This window comes from Ctenocephalides felis, unplaced genomic scaffold (genome assembly GCF_003426905.1).
Source record: "Ctenocephalides felis isolate EL2017-DRISC unplaced genomic scaffold, ASM342690v1 CF-g0.4_SCAFFOLD_03571, whole genome shotgun sequence".
NCBI lineage: Eukaryota > Metazoa > Arthropoda > Insecta > Siphonaptera > Pulicidae > Ctenocephalides > Ctenocephalides felis.
Genome location: NW_020539725.1, coordinates 61,086,860 through 61,099,001, shown reverse-complemented (window position 1 = coordinate 61,099,001; position 12,142 = coordinate 61,086,860). Strand labels below are relative to the sequence as shown.

General features: G+C 29.1%; 1 protein-coding gene across 3 annotated transcripts in view; it reads right to left on the bottom strand.

The window, feature by feature from the left end:
- LOC113385038 (cell death-inducing p53-target protein 1) overlaps nt 1-12,142 on the bottom strand; it is a 19,418-nt gene that overhangs the window by 3,229 nt on the left and 4,047 nt on the right. For 2 of the 3 annotated variants that reach the window (XM_026622840.1, XM_026622842.1), the window contains exons 2-3: nt 3,791-3,952; nt 1,688-1,856 (exon numbers count right to left, since the gene is read on the bottom strand). In XM_026622840.1, the coding sequence (XP_026478625.1) occupies nt 1,688-1,856; nt 3,791-3,944 (323 nt within the window). In that variant the 5' untranslated portion in view covers nt 3,945-3,952. Of the gene's footprint in view, nt 1-1,687; nt 1,857-3,790; nt 3,953-11,489; nt 11,620-12,142 lie in introns of those variants that run through there. The other variant, XM_026622841.1, reaches the window with a different exon arrangement.

Below are 12,142 nucleotides of genomic sequence, written 5' to 3'. Positions count from 1 at the left end.
AACTTTGCTTTCGCCGTTTTTACTAAGCGAGTTCTTACAATATTGGCGTAAGCAAAGTTGTATGTTTCAAATTGCATTTTAAAGTATACCGAGTTGCTGTAGAGTTTATGATTTTAGACAATATTGTTAATGACTTGTTTTTACATAAATTTGCCAAAGACATCGTTTATATTAAACAAATGGTTTAGAAGTTACAAGCGACTAGGTAAAAGTATGCACTAGGTATACTGAAATCTAAAGCAAGATTTCATACAAAATGCTATGTAGAAAATCTTTGAATAAGTTCGGTTTGTATTGAAACTAGTATACTTTATGCAAAAATTATTTGTTAGATTTCAATTGCAATTTTGAAGTATACCGAGTTGCTTTAGAGTCATTTATTGTTAGAAACATTTGTAGGATGATTAATTTTGAACAAATTCGTCGAATACATCATTCATATTAAACGAATGGTTTTAAAGTTATGTTCATATATATTACATTAGTGCAACACTTTATAAATATTTAGTGTACAACTTTGCTTCCGCCGTTTTTATTAAGCGAATTCTTTACAATAAAGGCGCACGCAAAGTGTATGTTTTCAAATTTTCAAACTCTACTGACGAGCAAATTAAAATTAGAATAAAAAGAAAATATTTGCGAGAATGGACTAAACTTCTTTGACGAGCTTGAGGAATACAAAAGGGACTCGACTGACGAACAAACCAACATTGAAGGAAAAAAGAACTCTACTGACGAGCAAAATAAAAAAAAATTAACAAAATGTGATGAAATCAATTAGACGAGAAAAAACTAATGGACACAAAAAATATAAACAGATAAAGGACTCTACTGACGAGCAATTTAAACACGTTGATCTCTATGTCAGTCATCACGCTGAAAAAAAATAATTGCCTTTATACAAAATTAAAAAAAAGTGCTCCCGTATAGTCACAGTCTAAACGCACTTGGGTAAACATTTGTACCAGAGTGGCGCTTAGACTGTACTTAGCCTGGGTACTTTTTCGAATTTTTTTAATTAATCCAAAATTACAAAAATATTTTATGGAAAATAAAAAAAGATGTAATAATTTTTTTTATCCTCAGAAGCAATTGTTTTGTCAATACAAGCAGAAAGTTTTTTAGATCATTCAAATCAAAGGACGCTTAGTTCACTCAAAAACTGCCATTTTTTACACATTTTGCTCTGTATGTCTTCGAAATGACGGGACCTGTCTTTGCCAAAAACTAATACCTTTTCCCGTCATTACAAACTAAATGTTTTTTGAATCATACAAATCGGATGATCCGTTCTCCCAAAAACTCGATTTCTATTTTCTGCACTCTTTGCTCTATATCTACGTAACTGCTGGACCTGCCTTTGCCAAAAACTAGTCAGCACATCTCCCTATCAATAGGAATCGAATGGTAAATGAATTAGTCAAATCGGTTTATCCGTGCGCCCGAAAACATGGACGAAAAAATGCGGACATACGAGTACAAAACACACACCACACATCCATTTAGTTTCTTAGGTATGCCCCTTAAAAATGTTCAGAAACTTTCAAAACGTCGAGAAATGCAAAAATTTTCATTTTCAGTTAACAAAAGGTCCAAGATTGGACACAATAGCAACTTTTCCGATACCAAATTGATACAGTTTAATAATAATTTCAAATGCAAATATGTAGTTTAATAATCCACTTACCCCAACAAGGCAATAACTACGCCACTGACATATGCGATAATTCCCGGCTCGGTGGTAGTGGCAGTGTCGATTTCAGCCCCGCACGTAGGGCAAACTGTGTGGGTAGAATGTGGACCTACGGGGACCACTGTGGTCACTATCGGTGGACTGGTTTGCTGTTGAGGGAATGCTAAAAAAAAGAAATAAAAAAAGAATTACAAATATTGAAAATAAAGGGCATATTATAACATAACTGTACAAGTAAGAAATAAAGGAAATAAATGAGTAAGAAACTAGTGGTGTATGGCATCGTGCCTTAAGGCTATCTTGTTATATCTGAGCAAATCAAATGAAAATCATAAATAAATCAATTTATCTCCAGAACATTACCAATCGTCATTTCATTTCGAATTAAATTTCAAAAAAAAAATAGTTGCCTAATTTTATACAAAATTGAAAAAGTGCTCCCGTACAGTCACAGTCTAAACGCATTTGCTAATAATTCTGTACGACATTTTCACTTGTACTGTGCTTAACGTGGCGGCATTTATAAGAACTAAAATGATTGTTGTTAAATTGAGGAGGCTACATTTTAATATATCTCGTTTTATATTTTTGGACCGGTTCGATTTTTATTTGTTTATAACTTCTAAACAAATTGTCCGATTATTTGCAATATCCAGCTAATTTATAGCCAATTAAATTATCTACAACTTTTTAATAACAACATTTTCTATCTCATATCCTTTTACCCAAAATTTGCAATAAAACAGGTTGTTGTTAAATTTTGGAGGTTGCATCAGTATATCTTGCTTCACACTTTTGGACCAGCTCGATTTTTATTTATTTATTTATAACTTCAAAACGAAATGTTCCACCATTTTGCAATATTCAGCAAATTTATAGCCAATTAAATTATCTACAATATTTATTAACAACAAAAATTGGTATCTCTTATCCTTTTATCAAAAATTTACATTTAAAAAGATAGTTGCTAAATTTTGGAGGTTACATTCATACTCATGTATCTTACTCTGTCACTCTCTACACTGTCAGGTATATGTTGCTCTTTTTCGCATGAGTGTTTTATATATCTCTCTCTCATTTTCTCACTATATACTGTTGTCTCTTTTACGTTTAATCAAAATCACATCGCGACTTAAGAAGTTTTACTTCAAAAATAAAATTCTATTTTACTAATTCATACATCGCCAACCTAAGAAGTTGAATTCAAATGTAAATCATAAATCATTCAATTTATCTCCAGAACATTAACAATCGTCCGTCATTTTATTTCGAATTCAATTTCAAAAAAAAAAATAGTTGCCTAATTTACACAAAATTGAAAAAGTGCTCTCGCATAGTCACAGTCTAAACGCATTTGCAAATAATTCTGTGCGACATTTTCACTTATACTGTGCTTGGCTCGGCGGCATTTTCACATTTTTCAATAGTTTTCTCACAAAATTCGACTTCGAAAAGTGCTCCAGTACCTAAACAGTCTAAACGCACTTGGGTTTAATATTTGTACCAGAGTGACGCTTAGACTGTGCTTAGCCTGGGTAATTTTTTGAATCCAAAATTACAAAAATATTTTATGGAAAAAAATAGCAGCATGGAGAAAAAAGGACTCTACTGACGAGCAATTTAAATGCTAGAAGATAAAAAAGGACTCTACTGACGAGCAAAATAAAACTTGAACCTCAAATATAAAAAAGGACTTTACTGACGAGATATTTAATCGCTAGAAGATAAAAAAGAACTCTACTGACGAGCACAATAAAACTTGAACCTCAAATATAAAAAAGGACTCTACTGTCGAGCAGAATTAAACTGGAACCTCAAATATAAAAAAGGACTCTACTGACAAGCAATTTAAATGCTAGGAGATAAAAAAGGACTCTACTGACGAGCAAAATAAATAGAAGCACACCAGAAAAAAGAAAAGGTAAGATTTGGTATAGAAATTTATCTGAGATGAATAAGAAACTGGTTTGGAATCGAATGTTTTTTCGAAAGAAACTGGTTTGGACTTATATGAAAACAATATAGCTTTACAAATTAATTGTTGAAACCTTATGGTTTTAGTGATGTATGTTTTTATCATTTATAATTTCTACTTACGTGATTTGGCGGCAGTAAAAGGGCTCGTCGGGGGCACCCCGCCCATGGCCTGGGAATAACTTGGGGGTGCAGCCGGTGGAGGTGCCTGGAAACCATACGGAGGCGGTGGAGCATTTGCTCCATTATTGTAAGGCGCCTGTTTCGGGTAACTCATAATTCAAACTGAAATAAAAAAATAATATTTTTATTATGAAATGTAACAAGTTAGAAATGTTTGTAATTTACTGGGCAATTCTGTCTCATAAAATAGCATTGTCATGGCAATGCTTGTTTATTTGCAGTGAAAATTGTGAAAATGTCTATCTATTTGCTGTGCGATCAGACGTATTTCACATATAAACAAGCAAGAAGGAATCTCATAACAACTGTACCATCTAAAATTCTGTTATCATAACATTCTTTCTTGCTTGTTTATATGTAAAATACGCCTGATCGCACAGCAAATAGATAGTCATCTAAATTGTATGTCGAGTCGTTGTGTCTGTTTCTATCAATCTGATAAAAAGTTGGCTTTGTTCATTAGTAGAATCCTATTTTTCTCAATGGCTTGTGATGAGAGTCCATGTCTGTGATCCATAATTACGAGAAAAAGGACTCTACTGACGAGCAACTACAATTTTTTAACACCATAAAAAATAATAGTTTTTTAGAATAAAACTGTACTAGATTCCGTGGAGTCCTATTTTTTTATTAAAAATCCTTGAAATTATAGTTCATGTCTCTGATTCATAATTACGAGAAAAAGGATTCTACTGACGAGCAATTAGCAAATAGTAACATTTAAAAAATGACTAGTTTTTTACAATAAAACTGTACTAGATTGCTCGACAGTAGAGTCCTATTTTTACTAAAATCCTTCAAATGGTATATGTTGAGAGTCCATGTCTCTGATCCATATTCTAAAGCACTATACCAATCTGCAAAATCAGTTTGCTCGTCAGTAGAGTCCTATTAACGTAAATTTCTTCCATGAAAGTCCATGTCTCTGATCCACATTTTAAAATAAATATCAAGTAGGTATAATACATATTTGACAAAAATGATAAAAATTCATTCTGCTCGTCAGTAGAGTCCTATTTCTAGTAAAACCTTTAAAAAATTGAGTTCAGAGTCCATGTCTCTGATCCATTTTTCACTAATCTATTTCGAGCGATTTGATAAAAATTCAGTTTGCTTGTCAGTAGAGTCCTATTTTCATATTTTTTTGTTACCATTACTAGAGTCCGTGTCTCTTATCCATATTTTAAAATAAATGTCAGGTGCCATACATGTTTTACCAAATTAATAAAAAATTAGTTTGCTCGTCAGTAGAATCCTATTTTCGTAAATTTCTTCAAAATAGTTCTCGTCGACGATGAGAGTCCATGTCTCTGATCCATGTTTTAACACAAATTATATGTAATGTTAGAGTCCATGTCTCCGATCCATCTTTCACTAGTAATAATTACTGATTTAGAAAAAAAATTTAATCCACAATTTATATTTCATCTAACTTAATTTCAGCGGGCAATGTCTGTCTCATAAAATAACATTGTTATGGCAACGCTATCTTATACTTGTTTCTTGTTAGTGAAACTGTAAAAATGTCTATTTGCTGTGATATCAGGCGTATTTTACATATAAACAAGCAAGGAAGAATCTTATGATAACTGCACCATTTAGAATTCTGTTATCATAAGATTTTTACTTGCTTGTTTATATGTAAAACACGCCTGATTAAATAGCAAATAGAGAGACATTTTGACGTTGCCATGACAATGCTATTTTATGAGGCAGAATTGCCCCTTGGAATTAAGTTATATATTAATATAGATGAAATATAAATTGTGGGTTAATTTTTTTCAGTTGAATGTTAGAAATCCAATTATTTTGTTTCGCAATTACTCATACCACGAATCCCTATTATACCGACTAGTATGTGTCGAGATGTTTGTCCTGAATGTTCTCCTAAACTACTGAACCGATTTTAAATTTGATTTCTTCACCTTGTGTACTACAATTTACTTTGTGTCTTAGGCACAAAAAATATTATAAAACTCAATTTACAGTTGAAATATTGCATTGACAGTCACGAATTTGAATAAAAAAAGAACATAATAGTATAAAATCAAATTAAATGGTACAAAAAAAATAGATTCTAATAGATATACTAAAAAAGTATAATATAAGAAAAAATCAAATAACATAAAATAGAACACAATGTCATATAGAATGAAATAGCATAAAATGCAAAAAATAGAAGCATTTTCTAAAAATTGGAAAAACTTGATTCAAATTAGAAGAAAATAGCATACAATAGAACATAAAATTGAATTAAATGGAATAAAGTAAAACATAATGCCATCGGATAGAAAAAAACATAAAATGGACTAGAATGGCATAAATATGAATAAACTATTCATGTTTATGGTAATCTGACAATTGTAAAAACCAAATATTTTTGTTTGTTAGTTACTATTTGTTGTAATTATTTTAATGGACATGGCATTATAAAAAAAGTCGTAAACAAAAGAAATATTTTCACCGCCCACAAAATTAACTGATTAGATTCTTTCGGTGTATAATGTGAAATAATTCGAATAAAATCAATAAATGGAACAGACATATATAGATTAGATTATGTATTATATATATATATATATATATATACTAGCTGACCCGGCCACGCGTTGCTGCGGCTTAAATTCAAAAAATAAAAATCAATACAAAACAATGTTTTCTGAACACATGCTAAATTTTAAACACACTTTCGATTTAAATAATCCCCCATTATTTTATATAATGGAAAAAATGTTGATATAAAAAGAATTGTTTGACAATTCTAGTAATACTATTTATTGTAATTATTTTGAGGGCATCATAAAAAAAGTCGTAAACAGTAGAAAAATATTTTCACCCACAAAATTAACTGATTGGATACTCTCGGTGTATAATGTGAAATAATTCGAATAAAATCGATAAATGGAACAGACATGTATAGATTAGACTATATATTATATATACATATATATACCAGCTGGCCCGGCCACGCGTTGCTGCGGCTTAAATTCAAAAAATAAAAATCAATACAAAACAATGTTATCTGAACATATGCAAATTTTTTATTTAAATAATCCCATTATTTTAAATATTGAAAAAATTGTTGAATATTTAAATGATAATAAAATTAACATTAATAATAATAACCTTTCGTTACTTGTGATACTAGTTTAATAAATTCATCATCTTATTTAAATAAATATAAAGGTATTATTTTTTTACCATTTTTAGGCAGTTTTACTTATTTTTTAAAAAAGATATTTTCTGAAGAAGGTCTTTTTTTAGTTTCCAAATTTGAATATACTTTACTTCTTTAAAATCACATAATAGAATTGTTGACTCCGTTTACAAAGTGAATTGTAATGATTGTGAAAAATTCTATATCGGATAGAGTTCACAATATATATCTAAGAGAATAAGTATAATTCAAAAAATAAAAATCAATACAAACCAATATTTTCTGAACATATGCTAAACTTTTAGACACACTTTTGATTTAAATAATCTCATTATTTTATATATTGAAAAAAATGTTGACTTAAGAAGGTTTGCTGAAGCTGTTTTTATTTTTTTAAATTCACAATGTGTAAATAAGAGGAGTTCGTTTACTTTGCTTTAATTAAAATTTAATTAAAGTATGTAAGTCTGATTTCGAAATATTTTGATTACTCGATTTTATTTTTCAAAATTTTATATATATGTATATTTTTTGTTTTTGGAACAAAATATTGATGTTATAATTGTCAAATTTTACATAAAATAATTTTAAACAGGTTTGGTACGTATAAATTTAATTCTGTTTAATTTTATTTCGTTACTTTATTTTATTTTAATACTATTTTTGTATTTTAGCTGAATGATGAGCTATAGTAATAGCTCGAAACGTATTAAAGAAGATTTTGTATTTACTTTCTGTTTTTATTTTTTCGACTTGTGGCTGAAAATCCTAAACAATTTAAGCTATATATATGTATATATATATATATATATATATATATATATATATATACTAGCTGGCCCGGCCACGCAATGCTGCGGCTTAAATCATGCAAAAAATTTATATCAATCTAAAAACAACAAATCTAAATCAAAAATCGGTTTATATAAAAGTTTACATAAATACTGACAACTGCTTTTTTCAGTTCAGAACTGTCAAAATTTATTGAAATTTTTAAAATTTTAGTATTTCTAATATAGAATATGATTTTAATTAGCCTATAACCTAAGTTGAATATATATGCAGACGATGAGTTAATAAAATTTAAAATCGGTTCAGCAGTTTAAGAGCAGATTCTGGACAAACATGGTGATTTGAACTTTATTATATATATATATATATATATATATATATAATTTTTAATCGATATGAATTCAAAAAATGCAAATACCATTCCCACTCGAAATAGTTGCGATAAAGTTGCTGATTACGTGAAAATATTCATAAACAATAAAAGTGCAAAAGATCGATAACAATCGATAACTATATCGAAAGTGGATAAGACACAAAATCAAAAATATAATATTCTCATACATCACCTGATAATAAATTTATTTCACCCAAATGAATCATTTGCCTTTTTGCAAATGCAAAACTAGATATCAACAATTAACCGTACAAAAATATTATTTATTATTAATATAGAAACAATCGACGGTTGATATTTAATCAATTGAATGGCCATTGTTCATTATATAAATGAATAATATTATTGCGGATTCGAATTCAAATGTTTTCTATTTTTTTTTATCAAATAAAATATTTTCCTGTCTATTTTATCTAACAAATGCTAGATAAATTGTTCAAATGATTCATATTTGTTTAATTTATAACAAAACGACATGGACGTATGTCTGCGTCACGTTTTGGAATCGGAATATATATATATATATATATATATATATATATATATATACACAAGAGATTACATTTCTTGATATGTTATCAAGAACAACATTTGCAAATAATTCTGTATGAAAAAAATGCTGATAAATAGATAATAATGCGGATTGTGTGTGAAATTTCACTTGACTGGATAACACTGGCATATATATATATATATATATATATATATATATATATATATATTAAAATTCTCGTGAAAAGTTTAGTGACGATATACTTCTCCATTACTCGGTTTGATGCCATTTCCTTTCTTGTTTCTTTTTATTTTTTGGACCAATATATTTTCTTTAATTTTCTCATTATGATTAATTTCAAAAAATTATACAGCCCTTAATTTTCACCCCCCTAGCACAAACTGCTGAATCGATTTTAAAGGTTTATTCAAAAACCTTTCGATGTTACTTGATAAGGACCATCGTTTGTCAGTTTTGTGCGACGATCGGTCAAGTCGTTTCTTCATAATATAATAAAAAATTATATAATAAAACAATATCTAGGGCTACGTACATAATATATGTGAATGAAAATTTTATCTAAATACCTAAATATCAATTTCGTTTATTTAAGTCAATTATTACACATTTCGTGATAATCAGGCAACTTGCTTTGAGGCTAAATACAACTAGTTTTTGTCATATTTATTTTATTATGACAATGCATAATTCACATTTTTTTCATATAAATTTTTCTAAACAAATTGTTTGAAAAGAGTGACAATGAGTTTTTGTTGAATGTAAAATACGAATGTGAATCATTTGGAATCGTATGATTTTCGCATTGCGCAATTTTTTGTTATTGTTGAAATATTATAATCATTTGTTAATCAGTAATTTAAACACTTGTATGTGTCAGTAATGTTCGGAATTAAATACTATACAAAATTGTTTAACAATAACAATATAGTCGGTAAACTCAAAAATTGCAAAAGAAAAAAAATCATTAAATTATTTTAATTAGGAGTTCTGCTTCAGAATAATATGAATAATTTATTCATGCCTGCACTGATGATGAGACAAATCGTTATCTCGAAACGTCTGTAACTGTTAAATATATATATATATATATTTAAATTTTGTTGTCAAATATCTCCCTTCCGCTTTTTTGCTCTTGGTTTATAATACAAAAAGGCGGAAGGGAGATATTTGACAACCTTATATATATATATATATATATATATATATATATTATATATATATATTATAAAACGGATAAACATTGGTACGGAACCCATAGGAATGCAAACAAAATTTATACTTATTGTTGAAATCTCTATAAAATATCTGATAATTTGATGTGCATATGTCTAATGATCATTTTTGATCGCCAAATGGCTCATTTTTATTTTTTCCTCCATATCTCCAAAGTCGTTGGACCTGCCTTTCCAAAAATTTGAACAGTTCTTCATTTAGTCAATACAAGTAAAATGTTTTTTGAATTATTCAAATCGGACGCTCCGTTCTCTTAAAAACTGAGTTACTGTTTTTGGCACTTTTTGCCCCATATCTTCGGAACGGCTAGACCTGCCTTCGCCAAAAACTAATCAGCACGTCTCCTTATCAATACGAATCGAATGTTTTTTGAATTATTCAAATCGTTTCATCCGTGTTCCCGAAATCGTCGACAAAAATTTGTATCCGCACACACACACATATATCCATTTTTTCTAAGGTATGCCAAAATATTCAGAAACCTTTGAAACGTAAAGATATATAATAAAAAAATTCATTTACGATTTTTTGCGATTATTATAACTTGCCCTACGGGAAGGTAATAAAGGGATTTTTTTTTTGATGAATATTTTTTTATGTTTCCCAAAACACAAGTATTTTTTTTTGTATTAGATGATCCTATCTCTTAGTAACAGTTATTAAAAGAAAGATTCCAATTATTAATATTTTGCTTCGTATCTCCGAAACAGCTAGACCTGCCCTTGCCAAAATCTAATCAGCACTTCTCCCTATCAATACGAACTGAATATTTTTTGAATCATTCTAATCGGTTCTTGCAAAAACTGAGTTTCCACTTTCTGCACTTATGCTCCGTATCTCCGAAACGGCTAGACCTGTCTTTGCTAAAAACTAATCAGCACGTCTCCTTATCAATAGGAATCGAATGGTAAATGAATCATTCAAATCGGTTGAGCAGTGTGTCGACGAAACACACACACATTAATTTTCTGAAGGTATGCCAAAACGTTCAGAAACCTCTGAAACGTAAATATACAATATCCATCGAGTGTCGAAACGTATAGAAATAAAGGAAATTATTTTTTTTTTATCTTATATTTTATTTCAACAAATGAGCTGCTAATTTTTACACTATATTTTATATAATTAAGTATTTTGTTACAAATAATTTAGTCACAGCAGATGTGTTAAAATCCACCACGTGTATTTATGTATATTTTTTTCAAAAAATAATTCCAGGAGCGTGTAGTAACAAATAAGATATATATTTTTACATAATTTTGCTTGAATAAATAATAAATCAATAATTTTCCCGGCAGCACATTATAAGAAAGTTAAAGTTGTGCAATAATATATAATATATACACAACAATATTTCGCTATATTTAAACGTTCAAGGTTTTATTTAATGTGGGATCCGAATTTAACCTTGTACTAAATACTAATAAACGTCTCGACATTAAATATAAACTCTACAAGAAAAATCAACTACAAAAAACAAACCCAAAATAAAAAAAGTCATCCCAAAACCCTCACTTACAATTCTAATTAGAATCCATTACACACTTACCTTAATAATTTGACACTTCACAACAAGATTATTAGTTAATTAAAAACCACTTTTAAATATTAATATATAATTATTATTCTAGATTTGTTTGTCGTTCTGTGATGTGCTAATTAAGCTGAGTTTTTTTTTTCTTTAGGAAACTTTCCAATGATGTTCTCGGACGTAAATGTGATGCAAAACTATTCCTTTGTGGGGCAACTTATTTGCACAAACGTCAAAAACACATCAGAAGTGAAAACTGTCAAGATTCAAAATGGCGGGCCGGTACTGTCAACGCGAGCGACGGTGCTGCCGATGTAAATGAGATGGGATAAAATATAACTATAATTCAAATATTATATAAAAATGAATTGAAAAATGTGTTGTTAAGCGCATAACTCAGCAACGTCTGAACCAATTTGACCAATTTTTTTTCAAAATGTTCATTGAAGTCCAAGGATGGTTCTTACGGCGAGAAAAAATCGAATAATCGTCGGGAAAACCCTAAAAACAGCTTTTTTCTTTTGCACATGCAAACGTTTTCTAACTAAAACGTAGAAACAATTTGAGCTTTATTGCTAATATACAAAGCACTCACTGTATACTCCCTTCTAAACAATTATTCTGATTTTGATAAATCTTTCTGAAGTTTGTTAAGGAAAATTTCTAGGATG